Source organism: Poecilia mexicana, unplaced genomic scaffold, assembly GCF_051168715.1.
Source record: "Poecilia mexicana isolate PSO_F unplaced genomic scaffold, ASM5116871v1 scaffold_2, whole genome shotgun sequence".
NCBI lineage: Eukaryota > Metazoa > Chordata > Actinopteri > Cyprinodontiformes > Poeciliidae > Poecilia > Poecilia mexicana.
In genome coordinates, this window is record NW_028263371.1 from 47800261 (window position 1) to 47814487 (window position 14227).

Consider the following 14227-nt stretch of genomic DNA (forward strand, 5'->3'; position numbering starts at 1 on the left):
CAGAATGGTTCCCTTAGAGATGTTTTAGGGATTTGAAGAAAATATTAGAATTTTAACTTTTTTCAGTGGCCCTAAATGTCTTCTGTAAGTTAACCTTTTTGTTTTGGAAATGTGAAAATTCACACCCTTTTGACTCCTTAGTTCAAATTAAAGCTTTAACAACACCTTTAGTTGTGATGTTGGAAAGCTGTAGTTGAATAAATATTTTAAATAGTGTCAAAAATCAGTTGTGTTTTCCCTTGGATGTTGTTAGTTTGAGAGAAAAAAGTCAGAATACTTTTTTTTAGTGGTCCTACTACTTTTTATTAAGTTAACCGTTCTGTGTTGGAACTTTGAATTTTTAAATGTCAGATTTGGACATTTAAAATCATATCGATGCGGGTTTTTTGATAAATTACTCGGGGAACACCGTTGTAGTACCGCTGTCAGCCACCACTCCAAAGGGGGGCAGCAGAGCGCGGAGCAGCGGTTGAGTCACGGTGACATCAGCAGGATGTAAATGCAGCGGCTCGCGGCCCGATCGGTCTTTTTCCTCTGCCGTGCTGTAGGAGCGGTTGGCCTGCTCTCTGTCTCTGAAGATTTTAACACCCAAGCCGCAAAATGATCATCTACAAGTGCATCATCAGCAGTAAGTAGTCGCCGTCGAAGATGTATTTTACGTTGTTAGTCGCTGTTGCGGCCGTTAGAGTTTAATTTAGTTTCCAGTGTGTGGTTTGAGTTAGCTCAACTAGCCGGCTAACTCGTGTGTATCGTGATTGAGAAGTTAGCGGTAACGGAGAAAAAAAAATCACCAGTAAATCAGAGGGTTACCCACCCTTTTTGGCTCGTAAGTTTATATTATTGCTTTAACTACACCTCTATATGTGATGTTATAAAGTTATAAGTGTATAAAACGGTATCGGAAGCAGTTAGGTGGCTAAGTTTTAGCAGAACGGCTGCTTTGGTTGTTGTAATTGGGGTTAGTTTCAGTGAATGATGTGGCCTTTCTGCCGCAAGTAGCTGCTGCTGCTGTTAGCCATCGGAGCATTTTATGACTCTTACATTGGGGTTGTACTACAAAGCATGACTTAGATCGCGTAATTGATTTATTTCACAAGCAGGGAGCGTCGTTCCCTTTTAGCGGATGGCGCACCCAGCTGTTTGTCTGTTGGCTTTGTTTTAAGTTTCGTCTCTCTTTATTCCCCCTTTCTCCCAACAGATGATGAGATGTTTTCAGATACCTTCAAAGTAAAAGAAACCGACAGCGGAATCTTCTATGAAGTTGAAGGAAAGGTGAGTTCCGAATTTAATCTAGTTGACTAATTATAACTGATTTTAAACTCCTTTTTCTCTTAGCAGCAAATAGCTGCTGCGGTTATGAAAAAACTCACTTTATTGATGGTTCTTCATGTTTGACCCACTTTTATTGGGATTTTACTTTTCGCAGTAGTGTTTCAGGGGCGGGGTGAGACTTTCTGCTCCTCTGCAGTCTGAAACCAGTTCTACAGCACTGACCCAATGCGCATTTAAAGTGCTTATTAGCAACAGGGCTGGTATGCAGTTTCAGGTGTATGACTATCTTGAATAAAACTTTACAATAAGGATTTTTGCATACGGTTTTGAAGTTGTCCAGTTATATTTGAAGAAATTCTGCAAAATCGGATTGTCCGTCTATTCTTTAAATTGTTAAAAAATACAAACTCCCCTCACCTGTTAACTGTTGGGACATTTTTATTGATTCACTCTTTTTGCCCTTTACCAGACTCGCCAAGAGGTTCGAAGACACCAAACGTAACGCAGACGCTAAAAAAAGAAGAGTTTAGATCAAAACATCATTTGTTTACATCCACATTGGTATCAGTGGATGTTAGTCTTTTATATCTACGTTGATCTGATGAGCAAAACAACAGATGTCTTGGTTTTTATCTTGTTTAGGTGTAGGAAGTGTGATCACTTTAAAAGGGTAATAAAAGTGTGAGGAAATGTAAGTTATTTTAATTGGATAAAGATTTGAAATAGTTCCTTTTAGTCTGGAAACTAATGCAGCGCGAGACAGTCGCGTTGAACAGTCTGTTGTTTTCCATTTAACTCAAAAATGATTAAAAAAACAAGGTGAGTTTACTTTTTAACACCTAATTCACTTGAAACCTCAGTGTAGGATCCAAGAACCATTTAACCGTCTCCAGTATAAAAACCCTTAAAGCAGAAAAACTGCTGGAAAATCGTTCATATTTGGTATCGTTTTGTAGTCAACGGCTCATTTTAGTGCATAATGTCTTTCTGATGATCTGACTTTAGTTTAGCCAGCTGGTTTTAAACTGAGGTCTGTAGAAACTAAATGTTGCTAATTAAAAGCCAGAATCTAAAATACAATTTCCATATGAAGTGAAGAAACTCGTAACAGTTTATAGCAGTTCATTATTGTGCAGATTTTCTGTTTTTAATCATTTTCTTTGTTTGATTCGAATTGATGTGAAGATTGTGAAAATAAGGGCAGTTTGATTATTTTTATTGGTTTGAGACGTTAAACACCAGAAATGAAATAAAATAAAATCTCAGATATTTTTCTTTCACACCAGATCCAATTTTAATTTTATTCTTCCTTTTTAATTGATTCAAAAAGAGAAATTACAGATGAATATTTGTATATTTCAGTCATCCTATCTGAGCTGTATGAGGGTGTCTGGATATGAGAATTGTTGTTGATTTCAGGATAAAGATGTAAATTTATCAGAAAAATGTCTCAATATTACAAGAAAAATGAGACGTTTATTTAGTCATTAAGGTTTGATGTAAGCAGCTCTGTTCTTGGTTTGCTCTTCTAAAACGCTTTAGTAGTTTGCAGAATCATTTGAAAGTCCTGCAGCTGCTGCTAATTTGATGCTAATGTGTAAAAGATGAAATATTTCCCTATATGTAGGAATGCCGAGCATCTTGTGATGCTCAGCATTCTTATTTTTAATTTTTTATTCGTTTTTATGTCAGAGTTCTCATAAAATTACTTAATTCTTAGAATTTTATGACTTAATTCTGATAATAATCGCTTTATTCTCGAGTTAGAGTTGATCTGGGGATGGTGACGACCCAAACCCAAATTTCAGCCACCAAGAAGCGGCGTAATCTGTGAAAATGATGCAGCCGCTGCTTGTCTTCCTCCTCTTCCTCCCAGACGGTGACCAGGACAGAAGGGTTTGACGACGCTTTGATTTCAGCCAACGCCTCTGCTGAGGAGGTGTGCGAAGGCAATGAGTCGGCCACCGTCTCCGGCGTCGACATCATCCTCAACCACAAGCTGCAGGAGACCGGCTTCGACAAGAAGCAGTACATGGCCTACATCAAGGAATACGTCAAGGCGTGAGTTGTTTGTGAATCACCTGAACTGAGATTAAAATGTTGGTTTAGAGCAGGAGTGTTGAACTCATTTCCATTCTGGGCTTCATCAGCGTTCTTAAAGGAAGAATGTGTTGATAAAACCCGTTAAACTGTTAAAATAATAATGAACATCTGTGTATTCGATAAGTTCTTCCTCAAATAAAATGTTGTAGAACTTCCAGGTTTTCATGATTATTCTGAGATCAAAATAACTGACTCTGTAGAGCTAATTTAGAACTATTTACCAGGAATCTTGCAATATTTCCACTTATCAATGAATGTGAGATTTTTGGTACCTGCCACATTAACTACAGACCAACTGAGAATCTAGTAAAGCTGAGGCAGTGGTGGAGTAAAAGTAAGAAATACTGCCACCTGCAGGTCGGAGTCTGTCATACCTTCTGCTTTTAGATGGCCACTGCAGTGGAAAATTTTATTATATTAAATTCTGACTTTACTAACAGAACTTTTCAACAAAATCCCCCTTATGATAATAAAATATGCAATATTTTATATGAATTGCATCACTAAATGCTTTTTTGCCTCCACAGTGGGGCTGCTGGACGCTTCATTAGTTTTTTGTTTGTTGCTGCAGAAACGTTTCTATTTCTTGCTAGTTATGCTAGCCTGAGGAGCAAAGCAGCTTGATGAGTTTGACTGGCAGCCAATCAGAAAATGGGCATCAGAAATAACATTTAAATAAATTATTTTAACTTGCATTTTATGAATTAAGACAGAAAAATAAAAAATTATGATGAAAAATGTAAAATTAAGATTTCTTCTTATTTTGCATGTTTTTCCTCATTTTCTGTCCACCTTTGAGGCCTAAAAACCCTGTAGATTGCCGATGTTGCTGTTTGTGTGCGCAGGGTGAAGGCCAAGCTGCAGGAAACCAACCCTGACAGAGTGGAGAGCTTCATGGCTGAGGTCCAGCCAGAAGTCAAGAGGATCCTCGGCAACATCAAGAACTATCAGGTAGCTCCAGGTTGACGAAACAACTCGTTTTGTCACTTTGTTTGCAGAATCTTGTTTTCCTGATGCACGTTTTCTCTTCAGTTTTTCACAGGGGAGTCCATGAACCCGGAGGGCATGGTGGGCCTGCTGGACTACCGCGAGGACGGCGTCACGCCGTACATGCTTTTCTTCAAAGACGGCCTGCTGGTTGAGAAATGCGTACGTACTTCGTGTGATGACGAAAACTTATTTAAAGGGGCAGCACCATGTAAAATGTTTGAGCTTTACGTCATGTTATGTGTTGCTTTGATTGAAAAATCCTGTAATCTCCATGGCAACCATTCAGCTGTCCAAACCGCCTGGGTGGACATAGCTCCGCCTCCCTCAGCTCCTTCAGACTAGCCAGCAGCAATTAGCAAACGCATACAAGCTACTTCTCAGTGCAACGCTTATAAAAACTTTACTAAAACAGCCATATTAAGGGAAGAAGTTTTTAAAGACAATTTAAGGAGTTAAATCACTGTTAAATGTTATTTGATACACAGTTTGGCAGAGAACACAAAAATTGTACTCAAGTAAGAGTAGAATAGAAAAAAACTCCCTAAAAGTAAATATTTTCCAAAAAGCTACTCAAGTAACTAGTTACTATTGAACAACTGAAGTTAGCATGGTGCCATTTTATAGCACAAAGCCAAAGTGCTGCCCCTTTAACAATCGACTCCATAGCAACAGAAATAACTCTTAATTTTCTGTTTCTGTCCACAGTAACTACCTGGAACATCATCTGCTGTGTAATTGACTGCTGCTCCCCAAAAAGCCCCCAAACGCAGACTGCAGGAGCGTTACTCTACATCATGTCTGAACGGATCCTCGTCCTGTCCACACTGTGGCCCGCAGCACCACTAAAACTGTGGGGAATCTATTGCCATTTGGTCACCAAATACAGTTTTTAACTTTCTTTTTTGCAGTATTTTTTTTTGTTTTCCTTTTGGGCCAGCGCTCATGTTGAAAACGAAACGGCAGGACAGAAAGTGAAGCTCCGACTGGCTGCAAAGCAGTTTTTTCTGTTTTAGCATCAAGTTTGACATCCACGGCCTTCATCATGCTTGGGTTTCTGGTTGTGTTAAACGAGTCCATCTCCAATGCAAAGACTTCAGGTTCAATTTGAAAATAAAAAGTACCTCTACTTTAAGTTTCTCTTTTGTTTTCTGGGGGGGAAACATTTAAGGTATTAGCTGTGACAAAAAAAAAAAAAAACTTGCTGCTTTTACTGAGTTTTCTGTAAATCCTGCATGTTTGATTCTCATCACTCAAAAGATTCATATAAAATCCCATCTGGCAAGAACAAAGGTAAACAAATGTAGTTTAAACTACAATGAGATGCTTCAAGTGTTTACAATAAACATTTAATTTTCTCTAAAATTGCATATCAATAAAAAATTATTGCAGAAATGTTTGGTTCAGTGATTAATTTAAAGTATAGCTGTAAAAAGTCACTCCATATTTTTAGTTTTATCTACTTTTGCTTGAAAAAGTAAAGCCAGCTATTTATATTTCTAAATAATTTTCTGTTTTGCATGTTTATATAATTTCAGTGCTGATATAACGGGTTTATATTTGTACCCTGCTTTAATCCTGAGTCATCAGTACAACGCAGTGATTTAATCACATTTTTTATCTTACCAATAAAAAAAAGATGAGGAAGTCAGAGCCAGAAAACCTAAAACTCTTGAAATACAGTTTATTTCTCAAAACAGATTTTTAAAGTGTTGCTTCTAAAGCAGTTAAACTACCATGAAGATGTATTGTCAAAACAGTTGTAAATTTTTACAAGGTTTTTCTGCAAAAAGCCAACAGAAAAAAACATTTAAAAAAATTTAACACACCTGTGTGAAAAGGGAAAGACTTCATCCAAAGATCCTGCTGTACCGGAAAAGTGAGGGATTTGTTACAGGTGACGCCTCATAAGGTGATTTTTCACTGATAAGTGTTTCAGTTGCTGTGAGAAGCAGGACCAGACTTCACATTTCCCTCTTTTTTCTTTTTGGCCAGTGCCACAGGTGTAACAGGTGATTCAGACTGAGCAGCCCAAAGACTGCTTAGAAATATAGTCAGAGTTCCTAGACTAGATATATAGACTGAGGTCAGAGGACAGTGATTTATTAGCCTGGCCAGTAAAGACGGACTAAGCTAATAGCTTAATCTATAAACTTGTAGGGCTATGTTCACACTGCAGCCTGAAGTGACCCAATTCCGATTTTTTGTCAAATCAGAATTTTTGTTTGTTTTTGCGTGGTCGTTCGCACTTCTAAATATATGCGACTTGCATGTGATCTCCAGTGTGAACTGCAAACAACCTGAAGGTGTCCCGCATGCACAGTAGAGGGCGCAATAACGTCAGCATTCTCAGTGTTTTGCCAACCGCCATAAAGAAGTAGTGCTCATTATTAGCGGAAGCAGGCGCGGAGCTATGGGGGGTTTGAGTTTCACTCCACGTAAAGGCCCAGGTATTTGGCCCCGCCACCCGGCCCAACGCTGACTTGTTCCGCTAGTGAGCGGAAGTAAACATGGGTGCTAACGGTTCCTAGCTTAAGATCGTGAAGTTGTTGTCCGACCCATAGACATCATATACATAGATATGTAGAGTTGCACTTTAACAACTTAATCGCAGAAAAGTGATGTCTGTCGAGTATCAGTGACGTTCATGCAACCTGGACGTTGGGTCACATTAGTATCGGATATCCAAGTGATCTGGGTCACATTCGAAAAGAATCCGTCCTGTGTTGTTCAGACCGTCATGAAACAATCAGATACAGGTCGCATTAAGGGTAAAAAAAAGAAAAAAGAATCAGTTGGGTCACTTCAGGCTGCAGTGTGAACACGGTAAGAAAGTAATCTCACCCTAAACAGGTGAGGCTGCTGATCCAGAAAATCTTGTCGGGTTTGGCCTGCCTCAGCTGCTGCTACGGGTTTTTCTGCCTCGTGTAATTGAGCGTAAAAATCTTTTAAAGCCGTTTCCGTTGTAATACAACCAGACAGATGAACCGCGACAACCCGCAGGGTTTCAGCCATCTTTGATTTCCTCTAATGTGTTTCCAGGTTATCAGCCGCGCAGGGTGGCTGCATGGCGCCAACTAATTCATCAGTTTTAGTGGGGCTCGAATCACAGGAGGACATTTTCACGTGTCAAACAAAGGTGTGGGTAATTACATGACTAATTGCAGCGCAGCTTTGTGGTAACAGCTGGAACAGATTGTTGTTGTTGGCTCCAACTGTGCTTTGTCTACTGTGAAAAATACCAGCTGAACGAACAAGTTCAGGAGAGACAGACACTGTTTTCTAACAGTTTTAATCCAGAGAACTGAAAACATGGCAACATTACTGAAAGCAAAATGGACTCAATCCCACAACTTATATTCATCATGCTGAACATTATACATGATTTTCCACCGATTGTAAACTAAATATAGCATTTTCTGAGGTGAGATGTCTCAGATGGAGTTGGGGCTTTTCTGCTCCTCTTCCTCACTCGGTTGGTGGTGACGGTACTCTGGCTTCAGCTCCCAGGTGCTTTTGTGCACTCCCTTGCGATTGCATACCCCGATTTCCCTCATGATTTCTTTAAGATATGTCTGCAATGCACAGGAGAAACTCCAATAAAATGAAGCATCAACAGAGAAACAAAGCTGTGTGGAGAAACATACAGTGTTAAAAAAAACAATTTAGATTTCTTCTGTTTTTGCTTTTTGGTCACACTTAAATTTTTCAGATCAAACAATAAAACAGCTATTTAACCCAATTTAGCCCTTATGATTAACTGCATGTTTTGGTTCAAAATGACTGCCAGTCCTCGAATCACATCACTTGTTTAGTTGAGATAAGAAAATGTCAAAAACGACAGAATCATGCCCCAGTCAAAAAAACGTAGGAGAAACAAAGTCATTCGCTGCTTTTCCAATACAAATGTGCACAAATCTTTGTCTCCAACTGTTGTCTTATGCTGAAAGAAAAAACACAATTTTGAAATTTTGGTGTTTCTGTTAAAAAAACGCAATTAAAAAGTTTGTCACATGATAAAAACATGATTCTCCAGCTACTTCCTGTCATCTTTGTCTTCTGCGTTTTGATCATGTGATGCAAAAAAAGTGTTTCCATTGCAGCTTTACGAGATAAAACCATTCAGATACAGACAGAAAACCACTCTGTGGCTCATTTACCAAGTAATCAGGAGGGTCAAATGGTTTCTGATTAGGTGCAAAATCAGTTTTTACTCAAGTAAAAATAAAAAGTAGCCATCCAAGAAATTACTAAAGTAAGAGTGAAAAAGTATTTGGTAAACAAAGCCACTCAAGTACTGAGTTACTGATCAAAACAAATTTTGAATATTTAAAAATTACCAAAGTATAAAGTTATGTGGAGCTTCTGGTATTGTAAAACTCAAAATGAAAGTAATTCATGTAAATAATCATAAATCAGACCAAAAAAAAACATTTATCCAAATCAATTTAGTTCAATAAACTGAAGTAACTTTACTAAAAATGCAGCAGTGCTTCTTTGTCTGGTGTTTTTCAGTTTTTTCAAACATATTTTTTGTTTTCAATAAAGAAAATGTTTATTTGCATCCAGTAAAGTTTCTCACAGTGGGCAGAGTGACCAGAAATTTTACTCAAGTGTACCGATAATTCATAAAAAATTACTGAAGTAAAAACCACAGGGTAGTAATAAGGCAATTTTTTCCCAAAAAGTTACAGGATATTAATAGTATTATTATTACTATTATTGTTGCAATTTCAAAGACTTTTTTGTGTGAACCTTTACACCTGAATTTCTCTTTGCAGGACAATAAAGGTTGTTTCTATTCTGTTCTGCTTAAATAAATGTAACTAGCCAACTCTGTCTACATGCTAATCTGAACCAAATCATTTTTACCGTTTTTTACATGACAAATATACAAAACATTTTTAAAGACGTGGATGATCTGTGGGATGTTATGTCCCAGAGTGACCACAAGGTGTCTCTGTTGAGCTTCCAAACCTTCAGCCGCTCCGATAGCCGATCACTAGAGATGTGCTTCAAAACTTCTCATAATGGACATTTCGGTTACTTTAGTTCAGTTAATTTGAGTGTTGGCCAAGTGCTTTGGGAGGGAAACGCTGGAGTGGAGTGTATCAGGGCGTTTGACTCCTACTCAGCCGATGGTTATGCAATCAGAGGCAATCAGAGCGAGAGGAGGACCTGCAGGTCTCATCTGCACCTACACGTTGCTTTTTCTCTGAGAGCTGGAATGAATCCAGAGCGCGGTATCGATTCGCACTGTGTGTGCACACTCGAGCCTAAAATTTCCGCCACAACAGATTGTGTGAATAGCCACAGACGTCATGCCGTGGGCGGCTGGTTCGAATTTAACAATGCAAGGTGGAAAGTGGGCAGGTGTGTGTGTTTTTTTGGAGCCTTCAGTGATCATGGTAAGTGTAGTTTGTTCACCACGGGCTGCTTGGTGATGTCCACCAGGTCCTTGAAGCTGTAGTACTGGTGCTTCTCAAAGGCAGAGAAGAGCAGGTCCAACACCAGCTGCCGATCCGCCCTCACCATCTTACCGTCAGACTTCTTCTTCTTCTCATACTCCAACTTCAAAAAAAGTTTAAAAAATTAACCATCCTTAACATTAACAGCGACTTCGTATGTAATCACCAAGGTGATCTAAAACTCTACAAATAACAAAGACTTCTTTCCCCCCAAACAAGCAGTTTAGATAATTTTATTACGACGCTCTGTACTCGTTCTGGCGGCGCTTAAGCTAGTCCCCAAAATGGTGACAGGAAAAGTTGTGACTGGAGTTTAGTCCAGGCACAATGCAAAACTTTGACCTTTCTGAATTCTGCACCTAAAAATCAACCAAAGTTTGAATAAGTTCAAATTACTACTATTAAAACCTAAAAATATTTAACTAATAAGAAATAACATCTGGCAAACGCTAAAAACTAATTAAAAATAACTGAATAAGAAAAACAAAAAAGTTCCAATGAAATAAAGCAACTATAACAAAAAACCCAAAACTAACTCGTAGACTAAATTACCTTTTATTTGGATTTTATGCGACAGACATTAAGTTTATTAAATTAGGAAGTGGAAGAATAATCTGAAAAGTGTGGCATGTATTAAACCTCGGCCTCAGACATAAATGTAGACAAAGGGACACAGTACAGGGATAAAAATGTGGAGAATTTTAATGTAGGGTTGGGTTATAAAACATCTCAAGACTTAAAGTCTCTAAGAGGAAAAAGAAATCAAAACCAATGAATTGAAAATTCACATTTTGTATGTTTTTATCCAACCGCTTGGGTACTAAAGCTACTAAAAACAGCCAAAGCGCTTAAAAAAAATAAAACACCAGGCTGTTTCTTGACAATAGGTTAATATTTTTTGGTGTCTCGAAAATGAATCGTTTCTAGGGCTGTTGTAAACGAATATTTTAGTAATCGAGTAATCTATCGATTATTCTTACGATTAATCGAGTAATCGGATAAAAAAATAAAATAAAATGAAATATTGGTAAATCTGGCATAATACCGGTGTTACTATCAGATATCAATATCAGTCCAATTTTTCATATTTGAGCATCCCTAACAGTTGCTTTTTTGTAGTTTAGAAAACTAACCTGTAACAATAATAGCTCACTTTCTAAGTTAACCAGAAGAAAAGTTATAGAAAAATCTGAAATTATATTGAATTTAATAACAAAGAGGCAGGCTCATAAATATGCTTATAAAAAATGTCTACAATCCAGCTTTTAGTTTATGTATTCATCTTCAGTGAGTTTAATAGATTAATTAAACTCACCTTGCCACCTAACCTGTCACGCTTTGGGTTTGAAAATACGGGAAATGCCGCCTGGAGTGGGAGGAGAGGGCGAATGAACGAACGTAAGATGGGGTGGAGGGGAGGAAATAGACCAGCGGACTGACGAACCGTTAGACCGGGGGACGAACACGGGGGGAAGCAATACGGGATATTTACGACACCTTCACTGGTCACACTCAGAAACTCATCTACCAGCCATGTACGATGCGCTCCGCCACCCGTTTCTTCAGACCGGGATATGAAATTTATTGTGCGGTTCGTCGGTAAAGCTACATTTACACGGTAAGCATCAGCTACTCAGCCGCCCGCCCTGTTCAGTCTATCCGCTCACCTCAGCGCTCTTCCCGCCGTTCGCTTTCAACCAGCAGCCCCGGAGGAGAAATGCTGCCGTACTCCAGGCATTCCCCCAGTCATTTTAAGGATGCTTAATGGTTCCCCAAAAACGATAAAAAGTCGGGCATTATCATCAATCAATAAAATCCCCACGGGCCAATCTTGAAGATTGGACTTTATGCCGCTGAGACTTAGCTTTTGTCAACAACTAGAGGCGGAAGTGAGAGCTCCGCGCAACGCAAATGAAGTCCCGGCCGGAACACGGTGCGCTAACTAATAAAACATAAATTAACGAAGCTTCGAGGCAGGTAAATTTTCCTCGAGGAATTTTAGTAATCGAGGTACTCGAATCATTCGAGGAATCGTTTCAGCCCTAATCGTTTCAAAAGCCTCCCAAATGTTAAGTCACAGTGGGTACTGCGCTGTTACCTAGCAACCTTAGCCAAGTCCAGCCCCGTTACCTAGCAACCTTAGCCAAATCTAGCCCCCTTACCTAGCAACCTTAGCCAAGTCCAGTCCTGTTAACTAGCAACCCAAGTAGAATTCCAGGACATTTGGTCAGCTGGTTCTACTGCGCTGTATAATGGCTACTGGAATAGACAAGTGCATGGAGAAGAAGCTGAATGCTTCTTCTCCATGTTTGGTTCTGGTTCTGTGCATGCTGAACAGACCAGAACCAGAACCTCTCTGATTCCAGTCTGACAGAATTTATGGTATTTTGCAATGAAAAAAAATATCAAGTCTTTCAGCTGTAACCACAAAAAATAAAATATTGACTCAGAAAACAAATGCACGCCACACTTTTCAGATTACTACTGATAAATTTTTCCAAAAACAAAGTACTGTTTTAATTCCCTTTAAACACTAAATCACATTGAAATTTGTGGTTGTAATGGGATAAAATTTGAAAAAACAGATAACAGATAATTTCTATATTTGCAGCAGGGCTGACCAATCAAATCTTCAGGTGTTTTGCTCTCATCTGTGAATAAGCAGGTAAATATTCGCTTTTTTAACCAACAGACTGATTAAAGTCGACTAAAGAGCATTGCTAAAAGCCACAGTCAGTGACGGCGCTGAGAGCACTTTGCCTTAAAGGTCAGTTTGTGCTGCTTAATGAATCACAGCACAGGATAAAGCAAGAAGATATTTCAGTTAAAGTTACATAAAAAGGTGAAGCTTCAAATGCAATAGTAAAAACAATTTAAGCTTCAAATGCAATAGTAAAAACAATTTAAGCTTCAAATGCAATAGTAAAAACAATTTGGACAAACACTTTAGTTTGTGCCAAACTAAAGTGTTTGCTGCCACCTCTCTGAGCATTTTCTGCCACTGTTTAATGTGTAACCACCAAGTAGTGGAGCAGTCAGTCATGCTGGTGAGTGTATGTAAACTTGTGGTCGCCGGGCTGAACCCGTCTCCATTTCTGACCCAAACTGGTGCCACGCCTTCACGCCTGCAGCATCGTCCTCCTTACGTTGAAGTCGTGGTTGGCCACAGGCTTGAAGACGGTGGCGACGGCTCGGTCCAGCTGCTGCACCAAACGCTGCGGCTTGACGGACTCGACCTGCAGCCTGGCAGACACACAGCAGACGAAACAAAGCGAGGCGTTTGAGTCTCTGTGGAAAAGCTGACAGATGTGCCTGGTGGCAGGCAGGGCAGCAGCTGTCAGCATCTTCAGGTTCATCTCGTCAAATCTACCCTGGCAGCTTCTTTCCTTGGAGATCTGCTGCTTTCTGTCAGTCCTTTCTCATAACATTTACACCCGCTGCGTGTTTTATGTAATCACAGGGAACATGTGGGGACATTTCCACTGGAGTGATTGCAAAAGGGACAGACGCGCTGTCATCTCTGCCTGCAACAGTGTTAATTGTGAGGAGCATTATAAATTTGACATTTCTGGAGCTCCAACTGTAAACATTTCCATCCCTGAAGTCTTTCCCTTTAAATTGCTCCTCGCCGCTCTGAGAGCTGACACACTGATACAAACCGTTTGTTCGCCTCGGGTCGCATTGTAGCGCTGCATCTGCCACAGAGATGCTGTTGCTATAGCGATGCCATCCACTAAATGTGGCTGGAAAAACATATTCCAGTGAAGAGGACACAAAGACCCGAACAACAACAACAACAAAAAAAAACAGGGAGAGTGGAGTGGGGTGTTGTTCTGTGCACCAATCAACAGCAGCTGTAATTCACATGAAATCAGTTCACATCTCTTGATTTTTAGCCGCTAAGTGATGAAAAAAGCAACTTTGGTTACAAAACAGATCAATCTGCTCTCTGTGTGTGTGTTTACAGGACATTTAAGTAAGTTTGCAAAAGTTAAATAAACTAGGAATTATTTCATTACCATTCATGCAGTTTTTATCTGGAACAAACTTCCAGAAAACTGCAGAATAGCCGAAACATCGACTTAATTTGTGCCCTTTAAGATTTCAATCTGATGTTAAAATGGCATAATAAATTAAATTATTATTAATTTAAACCAAGTTGAAGTTACAAATTTTGATGTCATAATTATGAAAATTAAAGTCATAAATATGAGAATAAAAGTACATTTTGGGCGTTAAAGCCAATTATGAATTTTGATATCAAATTTAAAGAGAATAAAATCATAATTACAATAATCTGGGGCTTATAGTCATAATTAAAGGAGAAACAGTCAATTTCAAGTTTTAAAAAAATAATAATCATGACAATAAAAGTGATTAAGACTTTTACTTTTGTA

At 38.9% G+C, this 14227-nt stretch overlaps 2 protein-coding genes across 2 annotated transcripts in view; one reads left to right on the forward strand and one right to left on the reverse strand.

The window, feature by feature from the left end:
- The first annotated feature begins 477 nt into the window (after positions 1–477).
- tpt1 (tumor protein, translationally-controlled 1) lies at positions 478–5497 on the forward strand. Its single transcript, XM_015009351.2, has 6 exons — positions 478–628; positions 1199–1272; positions 3149–3333; positions 4221–4326; positions 4408–4524; positions 5071–5497. The coding sequence occupies exons 1-6, from the start codon at positions 601–603 to the stop codon at positions 5071–5073; spliced, it is 513 nt and encodes a 170-aa protein (XP_014864837.1). The 5' UTR covers positions 478–600; the 3' UTR covers positions 5074–5497.
- Positions 5498–7638: 2141 nt separating this feature from the next.
- LOC106931292 (general transcription factor IIF subunit 2-like) overlaps positions 7639–14227 on the reverse strand; it is a 49850-nt gene continuing 43261 nt past the window's right edge. The window contains exons 6-8 of the mRNA XM_015009349.2: positions 12977–13073; positions 9790–9933; positions 7639–7937 (exon numbers count right to left, since the gene is read on the reverse strand). Coding sequence (XP_014864835.1) covers positions 7797–7937; positions 9790–9933; positions 12977–13073 — 382 coding nt within the window. The 3' untranslated portion in view covers positions 7639–7796. The remainder of the gene's footprint in view (positions 7938–9789; positions 9934–12976; positions 13074–14227) is intronic.